The 23,824-nt window shown below is 38.6% G+C and overlaps 1 protein-coding gene across 1 annotated transcript in view; it reads right to left on the bottom strand.

The window, feature by feature from the left end:
* PRKD1 (protein kinase D1) overlaps positions 1–23,824 on the bottom strand; it is a gene marked incomplete at its 5' end in the record, with an annotated part of 142,384 nt that overhangs the window by 65,473 nt on the left and 53,087 nt on the right. Inside the window, 3 exons of the mRNA XM_005877588.2 lie at positions 4,941–4,964; positions 10,657–10,817; positions 11,666–11,797. Coding sequence (XP_005877650.2) covers positions 4,941–4,964; positions 10,657–10,817; positions 11,666–11,797 — 317 coding nt within the window. The remainder of the gene's footprint in view (positions 1–4,940; positions 4,965–10,656; positions 10,818–11,665; positions 11,798–23,824) is intronic.

Below are 23,824 nucleotides of genomic sequence, written 5' to 3'. Positions count from 1 at the left end.
ATGAGACTTTTCCTTTACCTACCCCCCCCCAAAAAAAATTGAGTTTTAAAAATACAGAAAAGCACTAACTCAATGAAATCATGTCACTCAGGGATATTTTCAATGCAAAGCTGGAGTGATACCACCCCAAACTGGGTTATTTTTTCATTGTTTTGGCTTCCATTTCATTGCATTTATTATAAAAATAGCACCACTTTCACTCTTCTTGAGAAGGGAGAGAATTCATTTGATCATATCAGAAAACCAGGTCTAATGGATCAAGTAAAATAATGTATCTAAATATTACTGAAACAGATAAAATTTTAGAAGCTGAATTATTTCTTGTTTCTAAAAGTCTAATTTATAGTACCAATTAGTCTTCTACCTTCCTCACACTCCTTTATTATTTCTTCTTTTTTAAAATTAATCCTCACCCGAGGTTATTTTTCCATTGGTTTTTCAGAGAGAGTGGGAGGAAGAGGGGAGGGGGATCGGGAGAGAGAGAGAGAGAGAGAGAAGAGAGAGAAAAGAGAGAAGAGAGAGAAACATCGACTTGAGAGAGACACATTGATTGGTTGCCTCCTGCACACCCCCACCAGGGCTGGGGATCGACCTACAGACCAGGTACATGCCCTTGACCAGGAATAGAACCTGCAACCCTTCAGTGCATGGGCCTACTCTCTAACCACTTTACCATGCTGGCCAGGGCAGGGTAGGGACATTGTTGAGGACACGACACTCTCAAAGTGAAGATGAGCAGTCTTTTTTCATATTACTCAGCCAGGAGCTCAGTATTCATGATTGGTCAGGAATTAAAGGAGACAGGACTGAACTCTGGCCAGGTCTGGCCTGACATTAGATGGATACTGATGGTCATTAAGTAAATGACTATGATATGACTATTGTTGGTAATAAGGCGCGCGGGGGGCGGGGTGTTTTGTAATCTTAAGATAGAAAGCAATGTTTTGTGTCTTCAGACATGGCTTGTGGGGAGTGTGATGGAAGCCCTGGTACCTTTCCTGAGAGGAGCACAGCCTTCATTAAAGATCCATTTGTTCCGAAGACCTACATGTTTCTAAGTGCAGGTAAGTGCTATACGATCCCCCATGCTCCAGTGGCGTTCATGAGGAAATCTCCTGCAGTATTCATAGTTAGAATTGCACATCTGATCTGGAAGTTTTTGTTCATAGCATGAATGCACATGTAACAAACCAGACACGCTGAGTGAAATCAGCCAACAGCTGATTATTAGCACATGAAAGAAGACCGCGCACTCTTAATTCTACGGAAGGGTTCCTTCCCCACAAACCCACCACTGCACTTCTGAGTCTCAGGGGGTGGAGAGATGTGGGTTAAAGAATTCTTGGATCTCTTTCCTCACTGAAAGTATACACTGCCCAGGTTTGACTTTGGAGAACTAGTTTATACAATCAACAAAAGAAATTTTGCAATGTCTGGCAAATGCACTATATGGATGTCATGGTGCATATTTAAATGGAAAAATGATTTCTTAATTCAGATGAATCACCAGAATTCCTGGAACTCCAGAACACAAAAGCAACAATTAAAGTCTCTACTGCTATATAGATTTTGCTACTTTGGAAAATATCCCGGAAAATATTCATTTGGCCAGAAATATCATCATAGTTTAATTCAGAATTAGAAATAGTTGTGTGTTTTTTAATCATTTGTTCATTTGAAAAGAATCTACCTTGACTATTAGAAAGCATATCAGGATCATATCCAATTATAAATAGAAAATGCAATACTAGTATTATCTTCATTATAATTTTTAAATGAACAAAACAGTAAATAAATGAGTCATTTTCTAGGAAAGTATGTAGCCAAGAGTTCCTTTTAGTACAATGCTTGTCTTAATTAAATGTGAGTCAGTAAACTTTATGAAAATAATAGCAGTTTATGGCATATTATTTATATCATATCCAATTATAAATAGAAAATGCAATACTAGTATTATCTTCATTATAATTTTTAAATGAACAAAACAGTAAATAAATGAGTCATTTTCTAGGAAAGTATGTAGCCAAGAGTTCCTTTTAGTACAATGCTTGTCTTAATTAAATGTGAGTCAGTAAACTTTATGAAAATAATAGCAGTTTATGGCATATTATTATTTACAAAATATGTACCCTAACATAAAAAAGTTAAACTGAATACTGTCTAACTTTCATAAAAACTAAAGGATGCAAAAAAGTGAGGTTATAAAATAGTTGAACACAGAGGAAACTTTTGCAATGAGCAATTTATTTCCTAATAATTTCTGGAAAGCAGTCTGATTGTTAAGAATTACCAAAAAGACTACTAGGCTAGAATAATTTAGTTTCATAAAAAAATTCTCTGTTGTGTCTCTTAACCTCAAAGCTATGACAGTAAATACATCATTAAAGGACATTTAAAATACTTAAAATAACTAGCAATGTTCTTAAATTGTAATACATTTCCACAGGCCTAACTTACATTTTTTAAAAAATTGTCATCAATTGTGCGCTGCAGTTGCAAAGGACACGAGTTTCATATTCTGCTTCACTTTCTACCTTGACTTCAGCAACTTTACTTCAAGAAAAGACCATTCTCCTCAATAATTTCACAAAAATATGATGTTTAACCTGCTCATATTGATTTATTTTCAACAGTTTATAAATAATAAGAGAATGAGTCAAAATATTTCTTCGCCAAGTAAAAATGTTAGTATGGGAAAAGACATCACAAATATAAATAAAACTGAAAATATACTTCTATCATAGAATAACAGACAGAGGATTCCTGTCATAACACATAAGCAACCAAGAATCATCTCACTAGGAAAAGAGGCAATTTTCCATAGTTGAAAAACAAGTAGTCAATAAATACATGAAAAGCTGTTTATCTTCCAATAAAAATTATGTTAAGTATAGACATTTTTTCTGAAGAAATTAATAAAAAAACATTTTAAAACATTGACAAAATGTGTTGTTGGGAAGAGTATGAAGAAATAGAAACTCCTACACCATCATCAGATTTATATATTAAAATTTTTATCACTTTTTGAAGAACTATTTAGCAAAAAATAAGTGTAAATGCTTTAGTCATTTCGCTTCTAAGGATATAACTTACTAATCATTCAGAAATGCTTATTGAGAAATCAACTGATACTTTTCATAAAGTGTAAAAAATACATAAAAATATATACAAAGATGCTTATTTCACATTGTTTAAAATTAAAAATGAAAACCTAATCAGTAGATTAAATAAATTAATATATAGCACTGGGATGTAATACTAGGAAGTTTTGACAAAGACACATATTTATTTGCATATTGTCCATTTATGAAGCTCCATGAGGGCAGATCATTGACCTAAGTTCACACTTGTGCATCTTAGAGTCACAAAACATGCTGAACATGGAACCATGACCAGATTTCTATAACAGCTCTGCAATCATAATTGTCACTAAAATATTTCTCTAAAAATTTCATCAAATGTTATGCATTATTTTTCCCCAAGACATTTATAAAGAGGAGGGGAAAAGTTTGTTGCCTTTTTAACACACTAGGTATAAACAAGTTCAAGAACAAAAGCTTATGCACAAAATGCATCGTATCTTATCAGGAGTTACCATGTGGAGGCCTTGCTGCCGTTAAGCTGTACAACTTCCACAGGAAAGCAGACCACTGGTCACTCCTCCTTTATATACTCTGTTCCTGGCTTTAGTCACAAAGGATGATTAAAAGGGAAAGATACTACTTCACTAAAATGATATCTGGAAGGCATTGTAAATTACATTTAAATCTACAAGAATATAAAAAATTATACTTATTGAGCTTTCACCTGTACTTTTCTAAGAAGGGCCCATTTTACCTAGGATAATTTATAAACATAGGAATTTACTATTATTGAAGAAGATTTCTCCATTTTACATGTTATAAATCAAGGTATCTTGACTTACCAATTTTACTTGACCCAGAATATGTTCTGGTTGTGTTTTCATTAGCTTCCTTTGTTAGAGTTACCTTAAGAAGACCGTCTTAGAATGAACACTAATAATGGTATCTGAAATTTATAGTCTCACGAGGGAAAATAACAATACAATTTGCAAGAGGTAAAGAAATAAGGAAAACTAAATATTAACAAGTCAATTGGTCAAAACAACTTCTCATAAGAAGAGCACTATTGTATATATATATATCTCTATGCGAACGCTTGACCTAAATGTCCCTTCTCCATGTTCAGGTTATTGATTGCTTAGGAAAGATAAAAGGCCAATTGTGGAGGAGGACTTAATGAAAACCTTTTATGAAGGAAATTTGTGTCTTTTCCATTGAAAGTTATTCTTGGATGAAGACCCTGCCATATCCACATGCATACCACCCTTTAAAAGCAATTAGATTGTGATAATCCATTAAGGATTAAAAGTTCCTTTCTTGAAAAAGTTGTATTCATTTTCAGGCAGGCCTTGATGTGTGCCAACCAAAACCTGTGTATATCGAGATGGTGACCTCCCTTTACATGGTTCTGTGCTACCTGGCATGAGGACACAGTTCCAACATGCATAGATTTCAGTTAACATGCTACTAAATACGGTGAGTGCTGACCGTATCCTGTCTAGTCTGCTCAGTTTCATGCAAAAGACACCGATGTTATGGGATCAAATTACAAGTTTACCTGCGGGCAAAATTTTATCTAACAGTTCAAGACCTATTGCCCTAATGCCTGCACTGCTCTTCATCTTGTTGAGGACTGTGGAAACTTGAACAACAACAAGAAAAGACAACAACAAAAATATGTTCTTTTTTGCAGTTCAATAGATTGGGTTCTCTGGTAATATTTTTTAAATGATAGTTGACATACAATTTTGAGCTAAGTTCTGACCTGATTCATAGAATCAATGCAGATAATTGTGTGATAACAACCTAATGTTATAATGTTGGTTTGCAAAGATGGTAGATAGAGTTAGTACATACCTCAAAGCCAGGACTCAGAGGAGACTTAGAGATGAAGTTGTAAAAGCAAAAAGCAGGCAAAGGAGCAGAATAAAGGGAGGAAAAAGACAAAAAAAAATATATAGTGTTATTGGAGGAAAGCAATGCACATTACTCAATAATGTTCTATATAGGTTTGTTTTCAAGAGAAAGCGAATTGTTATACTAATTAGTCTTTGTGGCAACACAAACAGCTGGGTTGGAAATTACTTTTTAACCATTTCATAGGATTATAGATACAAACTCAAGGTTGCAAAAACAATTTACCGTTGTGAGCTAGTAAAGGTAAAAAAAAATACTGCTTGCCATAGTGTCAATGATGACAGACTGTTCTTTCACCTTGTTGAAAATAAATTATAGACAGAATGAAGCATTTTTGACCTTTAAGTTAAAGATTAGATTTTCTTCACAATAATGTATCCTCTCTATGGGAAAAGGAAGAAAAATGTCATCAAAATAATCAAATGTTACACTATTGCTTTCTGCCTACTGGCAAGAATAAGTCAGTGGTTTACAAACCTGGAAATTCCAATACGGGCTTAGAGTTATAATGAGAGAAACATGTCCCATGCATTCTTTGTTCATTTTAGAGTCTTTGTTGCATATCATTGTTTTCTGTCTGATTTCATTCAAGGTTGAAATATAATTCAAAAGTGAAAAACTATTCTGAATGCTTTTATGAGAAGGAATATCAATGAAAAATATAAGAAAAATCTTGGTTAAATAGACAACACATATCTGGTAATTTATAATGAATATGTTCTTTTTCATCGCTGTTCCTTCAAGCCTTTTTGAGCAGCTCTTTTAACTAAAAAACAAATCAAAACTAAAATAGAGTTGACTCTTTTTCATAACAAAAATGCATGACTTGTGTGGCTCAGAGGTTGAGCATCAACCTATGAACTAGGAGGCCACGGTTTGATTCCTGGTTAGGGCACATGCCTGGGTTGCAGCTCCGTCCCCAGTGGGGGTAATGCAGGAAGCAGCTGATCAATGTGTCTCTCTCTTCATTGATGTTTCTACCTCCTTTTCCCTTCCTCTCTGAAATCAATACAAAAATATTTTTTTTAAAATGTGTGACTGTGTTTTGCAAATAGTGATATTTCTAGTGTCGAATAAACTTTTGCACTTTGAGGAAAAACTGTAGATTTTTTAACTTTAGGTTCCTTGATAACTACATACATGATGTAAAGTACATTTTCATGTTTACTGGCTATTTTTTTTTGTAAAGTGTTCAAATATTATGCCTATACAGAACGGAGTTGCCTGTTTTCTAACATTTTTAGATTTTTTTATACATTCTAATTTATTTTTTATAGGATACTAGAAGCCCAGTGCACGACATTCATGTACTGGGGGGAGGGGAGGGTCCCTCAGCCTGGCCTGCGCCCTCTCGCAGTCCGCAGTCTGGGAACCCTCAGGGGATGTCCGCCTGCCGGCTTAGGTCCTGCTTCTGGCTCAGCAGTGCTCCTCCTGTGGGAGCACACTGACCACCTGCATTGAGTGTCTGCCCCCTGGTGGTAAGTGTGCATCATAGCGACCAGCTATTCCTCCATTCGGTCAATTTGCATATTTTATTATACAGGATATACATTAAAAATCCTCCCATTTTGTGACTTGCTTAATGGCATATCCTCCTAGTCTCTGGCTTATTCAATGGTATATTTCAATAAAAATAACTTCCTAATTCTAATAATGTTCAATTGATCAATCTTTTCCTCTTGCCAACAGTAATTCGAGTCCCGTTTAAAACAGCCTTTTCTACTCCAAATTCTTGTACATATGTTTGTATTGGTCCCAGCATTATTTGTTGAAAAGAGCATCATTTTCTCACAGTAGTGGTACCCTTGTCATAAATCAGTAGACCTGTATAACCATGTAGTTTCTGGACTCTCTCTATCCTATTTCATTGATTTATTTTTCTATTCTTGTGCAATACCACATTGTCTTAACTGTGGCTTTATAAAATGTTGGGAAACGCTCAGCTTTGTTTTGCATCAGGGGTTCTCAAACTCAGCAGTACTGATAGTTTGAGCCTGGTATTGCTTGCTGTGGGGGGCGGTCCTGTGCATTGACCACTCTGTGATGTTCTTTCTGACACATTGGTCCCTCAGAATCCTGATTGTGAGGTGCTCTTGGGTACCTTTAAATATTGTTTTACTCTTTGTTATATTTTACTCAGCTTTATAATTGTCCTTTGCAGGGCGGCTGATCTGATACAAGCTTCTTCATACAGTCTTTTTGATAAGCATGGTGTCAAATGGCTTTAACTTTTCCCAAATACCACAAGAATAATTGTAAATAAAAAGATGAGTAAAGCATAATGACATGACAAGATCCTTTAATCCTAACTTCTCTTCTGCAACTGTCTAAAAGTCTCTAAAATGGATATCATATCAATATGTCTATTTATATGTAATGATACAATATATTAGTAAGTCCAACTTAAGGATCTGCTGCATTTTTCTTGTTTCTTTCTTATACTGGTGATGATTTACAAAATGATATACACCTCTACATAGCTATCTGCCATAAATTGACTACATTTTGGATTTTCTTAAAAGATGAACTGCTTTTTGGTTAGTATATTTGACAGTTTACTGACAAAGTTGATGAGAGATAGAGCTCGTTATATAACCTGTGTTGTTATCCTCTCTTCCTATGTTAGCAACATGATTGAAATTGGAAATTCAATTTATGTGCCCAAAATGGACAAATTAATGAAATTACCAATATCTTCATCTGTATGTGAAATGGAGATTTTGTAGTCAAAATAGGGAATCAAGTAGCGAAGAGAAAAAATCATTTTCTTACATTTGAGAGAAATCTATATACCAATCATGGCCGACTTGCAATATGGGTGATCTGGTGGCATTAATGAACAATGCCATTATCCTTTTCAGTAATGGAAATATCCTTTATGGTATATAAAACTAATAGGTTTAATTATTATTGCCATACCATTACCTGTGACTAAGCATGCACTATAAATTTTAAACTATAGTTATTGGGTTACTGGCCTTTCATGTCTTGCCTAGGGATAAAAAGGGACATACTCATTGCACTCCAGGCATGCCTGGGTAAAGCAGGGTAGTTTTGCCCTCTAAAAAGAAGCCAAGGCATGGCCCACAGAATTGGGAAATCCATGGCCTCCTCAAGGTGAGCCAACGTTTCCTCTTCCCTCAGAAATTGGATAAAAAGAGACACAAATGCACTCATGAGGGTACAATGGGCTCTGATGCACGGAAAACAGTTCTGAGAGCCGCTGTGTCCGTGTCACACATTATTCCCAGAGGCATTTCTCATTGAAAGTTACCTGCAGGGCATCTCATACAAGGTTATGAACGTTTATGATAATATTTTTCAAAGTATCTTATGGCCCATAAGTATCTGATTTGGTCACAATTTTATAAGCATTCTTGACAGACATGTTAAAGGATGATTTTTAATAGTATACTTTAAAAATATAGTTAAGCATTCTACTACAAAAATGTGCATCCAGTAAAAAAAAACACTAGTGATTTCAACATTTGTAGTAAAATATAATTTGGAATTAGGTATCTCAAAAATTAAATAATTATTTAACTTGGTTAAGTAGGCAATAATGTGGTTTAAAACATGAAAACCCATGTTAAAGACTATAGTTATGTAACCTAAACTACAGTTATATATAAATTATATATTTATACACCTATGCATTCATATGATAATTTAAATGTATAATTTAATCCATACTTATAAAATTTAACTTATATATAATGTTTTGAAGTATTTATATACACATCTATATGTGTATATGTTATAAAAAGTTGGCTTAGATTTAAAAAAAGAATCTTCAGCATTAATCATTCTAGATCCTAATCTATTCTAATGATGAATGACTTTAGAGCTTTATATTTCTTGTGAGATACTAAATAATTTTTTAAAAAACTTTTTCTGGTAAAACTTAAAACAATACACAATTAATTTATAATTTTATTTATTAAACCTGTTTTTAAATGTCTATCCTGTAAACAGTATGACTCTCAATTACTATCCTTAAAAGCAAAAGTAGCTGTTGTAACTTATAAAAATTCACACTAAATCAAGGAACTTCAGAGTTGGGAAGGTGACATGAAGAGTTATTTGAAAAAATAAATAGCTTTTGCCCTGGCCAGGTGGCTTAGTTGGTTGGAGCATCATCCTGTACACCAAAAGGTTGTGGGTTCGATCCCTGTTCGGGGTCATGCGCAAGAGGCAACCAATTGATGTTTCTCTTTCACATCAATGTTTCTCTCTTTTCCTTCTTCTATCTCTCAAATCAAGAAAAATATACACTTGGGTGAGGATTAAAGAAAAAGTAAATAGCTTTTGATTTAAGCACCTTTCTGTAAGAACATCACTATTTCCAATTGATGTAAGTTTATGGAACAATATATAGTCACACACATACATTCTGAATGTTACCAAATATAATACATTCTTCCAGCTATTGGTGGAATTTAGTACCTGCTTTCTCCCAAAATAGAGTATGAAATTTGCTTAATTATCAAAATGAGCATTCAATTGAGTTATATGTCTGGTTTAGGCTATAACAAATTAAAGAGATATAGAGATCACAATAAAATATGTTTCAAACAAGAAGCTAATTAATAAAACTTTTTAGGTATCTTAAATATGTATCACCACTCTCCACTCCAAGAAGGATTTATTTAACATAAAAGCTGTAGTAATTTTTAATTTTTTTCTTTAATTAAATTTTACAACAGCTAGATTATAAAGAGTTCTTCGTAAAATCCATTGGGGAATGGAATAGATATGGGAAATTTAAGGCCTCACACGATTAGCTAATTTCAGAAAAAACGTTCTTATTTTAAATAATTCACATAATTACCACAATTTTTATTTTGTTTTCAATGTTTGAAAAATCCAAAAGTAATTTTCCTAAAGAATAATATTTAAGCCATGTCAATGAATTATATATTTTAGAGCTAATGGAATGCTTTAATGTCTTAAGTGCTATTTTTCTCACAGCATTTGTCAATAGTGTCATTCTGACCATACATTGGAATGTATGCTAGTAATGCCATGCAATTAAATACTTTCATATTTCCATTAAGATATGGGTGGGGAACATTTTTTCTGCCAAGAGCCATTTGGATATTTATAGCATCCATCACAGGCCATCCAAAAGTATCAACTTAAAAATTAGCCTGCTATCTTTGGTCAACATTTAATTAACTAATCCCTAATGCCTTGGCAGGGCCAGACCAAATGATTTCGAGGGCCTTATATGGCCCGCGGGCTGGACATCCCCCACCCCTGCATTAAGAGAACATTTCAAATTTTCTCCCCGAATAAATATCCAGCTATGCCACAAAGGACTTTAATAATCTTCAGAGAAAAACATCGCTCATCTCTATTTTCCAAATTTTGACAAACTTATGTTTTGTAAAATTCACACATCGGTTTGTGCTGCTCTGGCCCTGTGACCACAGTGAAACCTCACACATTTTGTAAACTCACAGATAAAAGCAAACTCAAAGCTGTTGGATATGTGATGAAGCCTTGAGCAATCTACAGCACAGGCCCCAGTGAAACGTTTACACCCTGGCTGTGTCCTCCCGTGCAGGGAGGGCACTGTCTTGGCTGACACTGCTGTCACTTTGTCCCACAGATTTCTCACATGAAGGGGGAGTGGATGGACAGAAGGCCCTACCAGAAGGGGCTCATCCGGGACACTGGTGGACAGCTCAGCAGACACGGTGCGGACCGTGCTGAGCCCAGTGAGGGAAACATTTGAGAGTCTTCTCCGCCTCACGCCACTGCAGTTGTTGGGGATTTTAAATGCACATCTCTTATGGTAATTCAGACCACATCCTGGAAAAAGAAAATAAAAAATGGCTTTTGTTCAACCATAAAATAAAAGCTATGCTAGTTTTAGTTGTAAATTTTGAATTTTTTTACAATAGTACTGTTTCCATTTCTCTTGGGGCTACTTGGAAATTCACATTTTCTTTTGCGCTTTTTCTGATTTATTTTCCCAATCTGTAAGTAATCTGGGTTTTGAATTCTGATTTTATTGAATGAGCTCAGCAACTATTGTGATTACCATTTTTTCGAAATGTCCTCTGATATAATGGATTTTGGCTTTGAAGGACCCAGCAACAAAGCTCCGAAGAGATTATCTGAGCCATTTTCAGCTGCCACAAGTTCTAATGTGAGTGGACACATAGGGAAATTAATCACAAAACAGCACAAATTCTGAACGACATTGATTTTAATCCTGGCTCCACAGGTTCAAGGGGCTTTTCCACAGAGGATGATAAAACTATGATACTGGTATACAAGCTGGAATCCGCCACTCAATAGCAGAGTGACCTGGGATGGTTTGATGAACTTCCTGAATATCTGCTCACTTCAACAAACACTTATCGAATGTCTACTATTCCAAGATCTGAATTAAGATGCCAAGTTTATTTTTTGTCTGTTGCCAAAATAACCAACACGAAAGAAACATACACATACAGTATAGGGAAAATATGTGAGAAAAGGGTTTCCTAGATCAGAGCAAATATGTTGAAGATGGGGAGTAATGAACAGAAGAATTCATGCACCCCCAAGTCCCTGGGAGACATCTGAGGGGAAGAAGACATTGTTGTAGATGGCACAACATAGGCAGATAACTCCAGCCTGTGTTCCACTTGGTTGGGGAAGGAATACCTTACCTTCACATTTGAGGCCTTGACGGACCAGCCCCCACAGCATTTCTCCACAGTGGTCACAGAAAGCGGGAGCTCTGTACGAATGAACGAAGAGAGCATGGGGGCGGATCTGGAAGTCTTCAAAGGTGGCAGAAGCTGTAAAAATAGCAAAGTTGGAAAATGAGTTGAATGGATACCTTGATCTGTAGGTAATTGGTATGCAAGATAATGAATATAAAGTATAGCTATAACTCTCCCTGCAAAGTTAAGGAAAGATAAGTTGCAACCTGGCTTGGCTTTTAGCCATTAGACTCCATTCTTTCCAACCACAGTTTTACAAGTGGTGCCAAAAGCAACTCTCGCTCTTCTCTTCCTGCTTGCCAGTCGAGGGCCACTTTGAAAACAGCCAAAATGCTGGCAGAAAGCATGAATGAAAGGATAGCTCAACTCGAGGTACAAATACCTGATGTTACTTAAAAACATCTTGCTTTTGCTTTCCCGTAAATGAACCAGAAAGGTATTCAGAAATATTAATGAAAAGGAAAATGATGATGAATTTAGATCGGAAGGTAGTATAATGGAATATGACCCGAATGGGTACATGAGAGGATGGGGCCCAATTGGAAGAGAGGAGAAATCTGAGCAGCCTTTCCTGGGGAGACAGTTATTTGAGCTCTTAGGCACTACAGGTTGGCATTTAAATCCTGAGCTAAACATAAGCAAGTAGCTTCCTCAACAATAAGCCAAACAGAGAGTTTAATACACACTCAGGTGAATTCCAGTCCATTCTTTGAGAAATATACTGTAGCAAATGATAGTCATGCTGTAGGCCTTTTTTTTCTTGCTTATTGGAATTTATTCTCTATGGTACTCATGCAGAATACTAAAATTCTTTTTTTTAGTATGTTTTTCTACGTATTTTATGAAGTTATAAAAATGGCTGATGCATTTTGTTGTTGTTGTTCAAGTCAAGAAGTAGATATAAAGAATTGAAAGTGAAAGACAAGCTCTTTTCCCCAAATTCTAATGGGTAAGGGCGTAGCTTTTAGACCTCTTTGCACACAGCCTGATGTGGAGACTGCTCAGTACAGTGCAGAGATGCGGCCTGGGGTGAGAGGAGCTGGATGAAGCTCTGCCGTTGCCTATTTGCCCATGGAGCCTGAGGTCGAGCCTGCCTCCGTTTCTCAGACACTCCAAGACAGCGGTTCTCAACCTGTGGGTCGCGACCCCTTTGGCGGTAGAAAAAACCCTTTCACAGGGGTCGCCTAAGACCATCCTGCATATCAGATATTTACATTACGGTTCATAACAGTAGCAACATTACCGTTATGAAGTAGCAACGAAAATAATTTTATGGTTGGGTCACAACATGAGGAACTGTATTTAAAGGGCCAGAAGGTTGAGAACCACTGCTCCAAGAGAAGGTCTGACTGAGGGTGACTTCCCCAGGCCCTTACACTTTAAACGCCCATTAATGTTAGGACAGACCCATGTGCACTTGATTTCATAAGGTTTTTATTCAAAGAGAATTTGAGGGAGATTTTAGGCCTTAAATATATCCTTCTATGCCTCTCTCTTCCTCTTGTCTGTCCTCTTGCCTTTTTCAATATACATTTGTTAAGCACCTTCAAGGCTTCCAATGGGACAAGACCTGGGACAAACATGTAAAGAGAAGTAAGACATCTTCACAGAGCCAACCAGACTAGCAGGAAAGACAAACAAACAAAACAAACAAACAAAAGAAGCCCGCAGTAATTATAATGTAACTTCTAAGGTTCAAAGAAGCTACATAAGTTACATAGATATTAAAGAGAAATAAGATTACAACCCACAGGTGTTTGGGCCCCAATATACTGTTCTTTTCAGTATTATCTGTGATACATCTAATCTTCCCCAATGCTGCCGGCAGAATTATATCCAATAGCCCCATGATGTGGGGAATAAACTTTGCAGTTGTCCTGCTGGTGCCTGGATGGCAGGCTGTAGGGTAATCACCGGGTACATTTATAAAATACCTGTTAACTCAGGTCTGCAAGGTGTGACAGAGTGAAGGATGAAAAAGCAGGCAATTCATCTCTGCTACATAGGTATCCACAATTATGGGAACAAGTTTGAAGGTTTCACATCCATCAGGGCAGGTGAATCAGTTCTACCAGAAAGAATATTATTGAGGGCTCACAGGACATATAACGGGATCATAATAGATGATTAAAATTGTAATGGGTTGGTTTTTTCTTGAACCTTGAATAAAAGTACTTTATCCCAAATTAATCTGCTGTATTATTAAAAATCACCTATCAACTTATTTTTACGCAATTGGAAAGATAAAGAAAATAATAACAGGAGCAACTAAGATTCATTAAGCGCTGACTGTATACTGAACACTATACTAGGAGAGTTAAGTGTGGAAGATGGGGCTGATCAAGGTTACTGTAGCCACATAACCATGCCCAGTCTTGTCCACATGGAATCCTAACCTGTGTACTGTCTGGGCACCTTTTGTGGTTTGATCAAAATGTGTCTAAATTTGGGAATGCTAAATCCACTTTAAAGTTGGTCTCACATACTCAAGGACAAAATTTGCTTTTATAACATCAAAGAAAATAGTTAAAGAAAATATTTTATGCCAACCATTAATTCCTGGCTTCTCCATCCCCACCCCCACCCCCTCAAGGACCAAACAACTATGACAAGTAGTTGAATAATTACTGTAGTTTTCAAAATAAGACACATTAGAATTTGACAATACTAATACCAAGTTGCATATAGATAGTTTTCTAAATTAATCAGGAAGAATATAAATCATTAAACTGAAAATTTTCAGTAAATCCCCCCTCCCAATTTATGTCAGGTAAGTACGTTTATTTGCTTTTTGAAAGGGATTAACATTCATAAGCTGTTAGCACCCTTGACTTATGTTTAAATGCCATTTTCTAAAGTTCAATTTTAATATTTTCTTGTTAATGTTAAAATAATTAATTACATTTAAAAAATAAAACTACCAAGTGTGGTGAAGTTTTACATCCATTTGAAATCAAAGCACAACCTCCATTCATTATGAATGTACTTGTTCTGCACCCCGGGGAAGCGGCATAGCTGGGTGTATGCATGCCATCTCACCTAATCACAAAATTGCACTTCAGAGATAATCACTTAGCACAGGAAAACAAAGTGAATGCTGTAATTCCATTTCACTTAAGTTTTGGAATCCAAATGGACAGATAAGAATAAGAATATTAAAGTGTCTAGAGATTCCAGGAGATGAACAATGTGCTATCTGTCAGTCTGTTATAATCAATCAGTCGACCTAAATTAAAACCATATGACAGAGCTACAAACTGAACACAATGGGCCCCTTATACTGGTATTTGTGTTTCTTTGATTTGCTCTATTCACAGCCTATTGTTATACTCCAGAGTGCAGGAGAGGAGAAAATGACGTGCTTTCCTTAGTCGATGAACATTTGAAATAGGTAATTGAGCCAAAAACTCTAAGATAATCAGTAGTTCTTTTTAAGGTTCATTATAAATTGTTGCACAAAGTGGAATAAAGCGTTTGGGTAGCAGTACACATGAAATGAGGCTTCCAAAGCAAAATAAATAACTTCTGGGGGTCAAAATTATTTGCATAATAAAATAAAAACATGTCAGATTTTCCAAGATTTTCAGCAATTTTTTTACTGGTAATTTTGGCAATTAGGGAGTAACATTAACTCTTTCTGGCAATAACAAGTTGGGACAGATATAATAAAAAATAAAAGTTTAACATATTGCAAATATCGTCTCAATTTTTTACAAGCAATCTATGAGGTACATATTATTATTTCCATTTTATAAATGAGAAAACTGAGTCTCAGAGAAATTAAGAAGCTGCCCAAGGTAACATAGGATCTTGAGTCAAATAGTCCTTACACCTATACCATACAAACTCTCTCAGCCACTCTGATATTTCTCTGACCATTGAAACACTACGAATAACAAACTACATCTTTATTTTATAAGACACTTGGAAAGATTAACAAAAAACTGTAATTAATAATATACACCATCATTGTAAGATGCACCCTTATCTCAGAAATGCAAAAACTACTGGGGAGAGGAGTCTATGAAATAATGTACAGAATGAAATTCATTCAGGTCATGATAAAAAAAAATGATAAAAATTAATATGCTTTCTGCATAGACTTCATTTTTTTGAAATCCTTCCCCATCCAAGTTGGAGTTAGTAACAGTAACTAGTTTTTAAATTTTTATAAAAATTAACTTTAATGCAGAACAACAGCCAATTGGAGCTTATATTTACATGATAACCATTGTCACCACATTCAGTCAGTAAGTCTGGCCAAAAGCAAGACACTGGGGAGTTTTTAAAAGCTGTGAAGATTTGTTGGGGCAAGTTTGTTTTTCCCTTAGCCTTTGGAATATTGAAAATAGCTTCTGGATATCACTCTCCCGACATAAACACACATACTCATCTGTTTTAAAGTGTTCTGGATGAGAAACATCCTAACCATCTCCAGTTAACATCTTGCCATTCACCCATACACACACGTAGCAGAGATACTTCAAATTATTAGAAAGTGTTTTTTATGAGTCCCAAATACTCCTTTGTAACTTCTAACTGGTTGTCACAGTTCCAAAAGCAAGCATTTAAAATTAAGATATTTTCATGTCTTTTTTTAAAATCAGCTCATGTGAACCAAGCAGTCTTAATACCTTCAAGCATCATAGTTAATTTATGTTATATGCTATTAATACATCTAGAACCTACTAGGTAATGTAGTGTAGGTCAGAAATAGAAAAATTAGTAGTATCTGTTGTTAAGGATTCAAAGTCAAAATGAGAACGACCCATGAATAATTAATAAAATATGCAGGGTAGAAACACAAAAGAAAGGGGGCTGAGACTGCCTGGAACAGATTCTTGAAGGATGAGAATATTTTGAAAGGCAGAGAATGAAATAAAGAAAAGAGGACATACCCTGGCTGGGTGGCTCAGTTGGTTGGAGCATAGTCCCATGCACCAAAAGGCTGCGGGTTCGATTCCCAGTCAGGGCACATACCTAGGTTATGGGTTCGTTACTGGTTGGGACATGATTGGAAGACAACCAATTGATGTTTCTCTCCCATCTCTCTCTCTCTCTCTCTCTCTCTCTCTCTCTCTCTTCCTCTCCCCCTCTCCTTCTCCCTCACCCTCTCCCTCTAAAAACCCATAAAAATATATCATTGGATGAAGATTAAAAGAGAAAACATTTTTATAAGGTCTGATTTTATTAAATTATTGATAATTTATAGGATTATCTACATATTTCTTTGTAATTATAACTATTCTTGACACTTCATTGTCTTTTGTTTACTTTTAAGAGAGTTAGCAAGAATGTTCATGATGCAGATAACTGAGAGATGACCACAGATCACCTCCATGCTATTGTGGCCCAGATGTGAGGCAGTACTTGTAAAATTAAGCCTGCACCTGTCTACCTTGCTCCATCACCTCCCATGCACACACATCTACACCATGAGGCTGGCCATTTCTGTTTCTCCTTTGGTCTCAGTCTCTTCAAACCCCTTTTGTACCAGATTCTCCCATCATGCAATTACTGTTCCAATTAAACACACATTTCTTATTGTGTTATACCTGGAGACACCTCCCCAGCAATGAGAACATTCAATTCTTGTTGAGACATTTACCATAGCATCTTTTGGATGGCTGGAGGGGGGAAAAATGGGGAATTTCTCTTTTTAACTCACATCTGACCAGAAAAAAATGTTAGTGAAGTGCAATAATGGGAACTTGGGAGTCTGTGAATATATCATCCCAGAGATTATAGCAGCTAATAGAAAAAAACATAAAAAGTAGTTAGATATGTTGATTAGGCAGTTCAGAAAGTTCTGGGAAAATATTTTATAATAATAAGTGCATGGCCAGAGACTGTTAAAAAATATGGCTCCAAGGGGAATAAAGATCTCACAAGCCAGATTGATAGCACAATTACAAGTTACCCTAATTAGGAAGAAAGGGGGTTTGGTAGGTACAGAAACAGATGTAACTGCTCAGGAAACTCTCTGATGGGGTAGGTCCTCTGGAGAAAGAGGGCACACCAACTGCAGACCCAGCGACACAGGGGCAGAGGACGGCAATCAGTGGCTTGGCCAGGGAGAGCCACCCGGGAAGGCAAGAGAAGGAAAAAACTGAAGTTTTAAAAAACTGAAACAGGACAAAGGGCCTTTTGCTGTGTTCCATGCGGAAAGAATGAAACAAAGATAGGCCTGAACCATGGAAAAGTACAGTTTAATGCTGACAAAACAGAAAAAGCTGAACTAGTCAATTGCACTTTTGTTTTCTACCTTTTCTAAAAGCAAACTGTCTTCAAACTTAAAAAAAAAGAGAATATACTCAAGAAGGAAGTGAACTCTACAAATCCAGGATGATTGAAGAAAGATTAACTAAAGACTTTAACTAAACTATTTTTAATAGGCCCAAATGAATAAAAAATGAGGACTCATGTATTATTTGTGAAATACACTCCTGATCCACAAGAAATAATTGATAACACAGAAATGTACTCTGTATGAGTTTAAAATATGATAGAAGAGATACCAAAAATCAATTTATCAAGGAAAAATGATTTAACAAATGATTAACAATTAGAAGTAACTAGCTATTTGAGGAAAATTCAATTTGTATACTTATAAAAATATACATGTTTTGTACCTGAGAGTAAAACGTTAAAATAAAAAACCAAGTCACAGAAAAACTAGAAGGAAACAGAAGTGAGTGCTTATCAAATCTGTGGAGGAAAAATGATGTTAGAAAGTAGGAGGAGTTTAGAAATCTTCAAAGTGACAGAAGAAATCAAATGGGAAAGATTCCTTAGCATGGCCGTGCAGCAGGCACTACAGGTTGACTTGTCATAGAGTTGCATAAGTCTCTTTTATTTTGCATAGTTAAAATAGGATTATTTATAACTGTTACATATGGGAGGTCACAGAAAGCTAATTATGTTTCATAATTCCAGGTATTTAGAATATAATTACTAACATTCAAGGAGATACCTCTATGCATTGTTAGATACCAAACATACAGGTGACAAGCCTCATGTTTTATTATAAAACGAGAGGCTGGTGCACGGAATTCGTGCGGGGGGTAGTGGAGGGAGGTCCCTCAGCCCAGCCTGCACCCTTTCCAATCAGGGACCCCTCAAGGGATGCCCTGTGGGATAGGGCCTAAACTGGCAGTCGGACATCCCTCTTGAAACCCAGGACTGCTGGCTCCTAACCGCTCACCTGCCTGCCTGCCTGATTGCCCCTAACCTCTCTGCCTGCCTACCTGATCACCCTAACTGCTCTCCCCTGCCAGCCTGATCCCCCTAACTGCTCTCCCCTGCCAGCCTGGTCACTCCTAACTGCTCTCCCCTGCTGCCTGATCCCCCTAACTGCTCTCCCCTGCCAGCCTGGTCACTCCTAACTGCTCTCCCCTGCTGCCTGATCCCCCTAACTGCTCTCCCCTGCCAGCCTGGTCACTCCTAACTGCTCTCCCCTGCTGCCTGATCCCCCTAACTGCTCTCCCCTGCCAGCCTGGTCACTCCTAACTGCTCTCCCCTGCTGCCTGATCCCCCTAACTGCTCTCCCCTGCCAGCCTGGTCACTCCTAACTGCTCTCCCCTGCTGCCTGATCCCCCTAACTGCTCTCCCCTGCCAGCCTGGTCACTCCTAACTGCTCTCCCCTGCTGCCTGATCCCCCTAACTGCTCTCCCCTGCCAGCCTGGTCACTCCTAACTGCTCTCCCCTGCTGCCTGATCCCCCTAACTGCTCTCCCCTGCCAGCCTGGTCACTCCTAACTGCTCTCCCCTGCTGCCTGATCCCCCTAACTGCTCTCCCCTGCCAGCCTGGTCACTCCTAACTGCTCTCCCCTGCTGCCTGATCCCCCTAACTGCTCTCCCCTGCCAGCTTAATCTCCCTAACTGTTCTCCCCTGCCAGCCTGATCCCCCTAACTGCTCTCCCCTGCCAGCCTGGTCACTCCTAACTGCTCTCCCCTGCTGCCTGATCCCCCTAACTGCTCTCCCCTGCCAGCTTAATCTCCCTAACTGTTCTCCCCTGCCAGCCTGATCCCCCTAACTGCTCTCCCCTGCCAGCCTGGTCACTCCTAACTGCTCTCCCCTGCTGCCTGATCCCCCTAACTGCTCTCCCCTGCCAGCTTAATCTCCCTAACTGTTCTCCCCTGCCAGCCTGATCCCCCTAACTGCTCTCCCCTGCCAGCCTGGTCACTCCTAACTGCTCTCCCCTGCTGCCTGATCCCCCTAACTGCTCTCCCCTGCCAGCTTAATCTCCCTAACTGTTCTCCCCTGCCAGCCTGATCCCCCTAACTGCTCTCCCCTGCCAGCCTGGTCACTCCTAACTGCTCTCCCCTGCTGCCTGATCCCCCTAACTGCTCTCCCCTGCCAGCTTAATCTCCCTAACTGTTCTCCCCTGCCAGCCTGATCCCCCTAACTGCTCTCCCCTGCCAGCCTGGTCACTCCTAACTGCTCTCCCATACTGCCACCCTTCACTCCTTTATCTGTTCACATCTGACATTAAAAATTGCTAGAGAATAGAGATAGTACTTTCTCTGAGTATATGTGCATATATTAAGTGACCAACTAATGTTCTTGGTTGAATAAGTAAACCTTTAAAATGCTTATTGCTTTTCTATGGTTCTACATTTTATTAAATCCTAATAACCTGTATATAGCACTTCAAATTCAAGAGAGAAACAAAGAAAACTTTATTCAGTGCAAACAGCTCAACTGTAATATACAGCACAGCTGTGAAAACAGCAAGGCAGTTAGGTGGGCCGAGGGCCAGGCGGTCCTGGGACTAGGCCTCTCTCTGGATAGACTGCTCCTTCTTCCCTGGGCAGATTCGCTCTGCTCTGGCTAGACATCTTTGGGATTACATCTTTGGTGTTTCAGCTCCAGCCAAGGAAATGATGTCTTTACTTTTCAGTGCAAAGGGAAAGTGCACTACCCCAGCCAGAGGGGAGCTGGCTTAATTATAGACAAACTAGAGGCCTAGTGCACGGATTCATGCACCGTGGGGTCCCTCAGCCTGTCCTGTGCCCTCTCGCAAACAGGGACCCCTTGGGGGATATTGGACTGCTGGTTTTGGCCCGATCTCCGAGGTAGTAGTGTGCAAAGATGCAGGCGGCCTGGGAGGAGCCCAAGCCCGGGCCAGGTGCTGCGCTGTGCCTCCCACCACAGCTCCGTAGCACTGCCGCGGGGGTGGGAGAGGCTTGCCGCTGGAGCAGCACTCGCCAGCAGTGAGCCCGGCATCTGGCGCCTGTCAGCTGAGTGGCGCTCCCACTGTGAGAGCGCACTGACCACCAGGAGGCAGCTCCTTACATTGAGTGTCTGCCCCTGGTGGTCAGTGTGTATCACAGTGACAGGTCAAACAGTGGACTGGTCGCTTAGGGTTTTATATATATACTAGAGGCCCGGTGCACAAAAATTTCCCCTAATTCCTAATTGGTCCATCCTGAAACAAATGAGGATTCCAAATCCTTGCAATTTGATTGGTCCAAAAGGCACTATCCAGATTGGTCAGAATGAAGCCATTCTGATCGGCTGGTGAAGATGCTGATAAGGATATAGCTGCACAGCTCTGATTGGACAGGAAAGCCTCAGTCCTACTGGTTGAAATACAATTCCACGAACTCCTGTATAAGGGCTGGCTCAGTTGGCAGGAATGCAGTTCAGGCAGGCAGTTCAGTGCTGTTCCGTGCAGGCTTCTCCCTAAAGCGCAGTTTGCTGTGAGAGGCCCCTGTTTATAAATGACTGCTAGGCTCTGTTTTTTAAATTTGAGCCCAGTTAAGCTACTGAGAGCTCTTCTTAGCAGGTACCTTCTTTTTCAGGCTCCACAATCACATTTTAAGAAGTGTCTGGCAATGCTTTCCAGAGATGTCCTTGCTAGTGCCTCAGTCCTCTAAAAGGCTGTGTGTGTGTGTGTGTGTGTGTGTGGGAGGGGGGTAGTTATGAAAAGCATGGACACAGGGTCAGAGCATAACTGGGTTCTAATCCCGGTCATAGCAAATTTGAGCCTGTGGGAAAGCTACTTCACCTCTCTGACCTCAGTGGCCCTCTCTATTAAACTGGCGTGGTGAAGCTCACCTAGCGGGGCTTAGAGAACACAAAGTAAATAGCACAGTCCTTGGCACACTGGTGATCATTATCACAAAAAATTTCTCAGCATAATGATGATGAATAGTATGTAATAAAAGACCTGAGTTTGAGTTCCAGTTATGATTATTTTTTTATTTTTATTGTCACCATTAGTAATAACAAAAGAAAATACTATTTTAAGTCTATTATCAATCCACAGCACTTATCAAAATTAAAGGCATTAAAAACTAATATTATTTGTTCTCGCTGCTACTTCTTATAGAATACATTTCCGCTCCAGAGGAAATTACTTTTCTATCTAGTGTTCTGGTTAGCATTAATTAAATGGAGCGAAGTCCACAGGACTGTGTCTAGTTCCTTCTCTAAAACGAATCAATGAACAGTTAGGAACTACCATGGGGAAAGAATGGTGGCCATATCCTGATGTGACTGAATGACAAATGCCACAGCTGGAAAGAGATTAGAGAGCACCTCGGGTCAAGAAAGAATATAAATGGTTGCCCCATGTGTTCAATACAGAGGAAAAAGAAAATTAAGTAAAAATGTCATGGAGTCAAATTCTAGCTAATGAGTGCAGGCTCTGCAGGCACCCTGAATAGAGGGAGAGAAAGGTCAAGTCTGTTTCTTAGAAAGCTCTATGACATACAGGAGACTTTATACCTTTAAAAGGATAATGACCTCATTTACATGAGGAGCACCAGCATACCAATTGCCCTTTGGACTACTTACAAAAGGCTGGTGGACAAAGGCTAGGTGCAGTTTTACTGAAATGTTCTAATAGGCAGCAGGGTTGCTGGTGACAAACAGCATCACTGTTGTCAAATACATTTGCACATAGAGACACAAGGCTGAGGTCCTATATGCTTTGCTTCAAGTTTCTTTAAGTCTCACTGTACTTTTCATGAAAACAGATATTTACTTTAAATTCATAAAAAACGCAGTCCTTGAGAGCTGTGAAATCAGCTGGGTATTCCCAATTCAGACGAGGCAACAGTTCAAGGACAGCAGAGTTTACCTCAGCGCCTGCTGGCCAGGCACCTGCGCTGCAGGAACTGTTCCGGCTGCTGCTCAGGGCACAGAGAGAAGGGAACTTGCTGCCAAGGGCCTCCCTGTTTTCCTTTGAAGGCTGACTGATACATTGGTCCACTCTGGTTCATCAGACTGAAAGCGCTTTATTAATTGAAAACCGGAATTTATACTTTGTAGTCAGGTTTATTGAGGTATAACTTACATGTAGTAAAATCTATCCTTTTTTGGGGTACACTTTCAATAAACACATGCAGTTGTATAACCAATGCTGTAATAGAGACAAGAAACAATTTTATCAACCCTCCCCACATTCCCCTGTGCCTCTTTGTAGATAATCCCTTCCTCACCCTTGTCCCCTGGCAACCATGGATTTCCTTTCTGTCCCTTTTCTAGCCTGCCGTTTAATGCAGCCTTTCGACTCTAGCTCCTTTCAGCAGAATGCATTTGAATTTCATGTTGTATGTGCATCCGCAGTTCCTTCCCTTTTACTGCTGAGTGATATTCCATTTGGTTGATATGCCATGGTTTGCTTATCAATTACCAGTAGAATCCTTTCAAGCAGCCAGCAGCTTATCCATTCACCAGGGCTTAAAGCCAAGGGTCCTGTGGGATGAGGGCAGTAGAGATCTGGGTCCAGAGCCCCAGGGAGGAGGTACAAGTGGAAAGAAATGTTTATTTGTGACCTGTACAGGCCATTCATAACACAGGGACCTTATTCTTGGAAAGAACTTCCTTTTACACCTGACAACATATGAATTTTAGAGTGAGATAAAGTGGCTTCAGGATCTCTCTGGACCTCGTACCCTTCATCTTTAAAAAATGGGCATAATTACTAACCCTAAGAGCAGTTTCATAATTATTTCCATAAAAAAAATTAAAAACAACAATATCACACCTGAAACCAATATAATTTTATTAACCAACTACAGGCCTGGTGCACAAAAATGTGTGCACTGGGGGGGCGGGAGGGGGCCCCCAGCTGGCCTGTGTCTCACAGTC

The sequence above is a fragment of the Myotis brandtii genome, unplaced genomic scaffold (assembly GCF_000412655.1).
Source record: "Myotis brandtii unplaced genomic scaffold, ASM41265v1 scaffold522, whole genome shotgun sequence".
Classification (NCBI taxonomy): Eukaryota; Metazoa; Chordata; class Mammalia; order Chiroptera; family Vespertilionidae; genus Myotis; species Myotis brandtii.
This window is presented reverse-complemented; position numbering and strand designations above follow the sequence as displayed.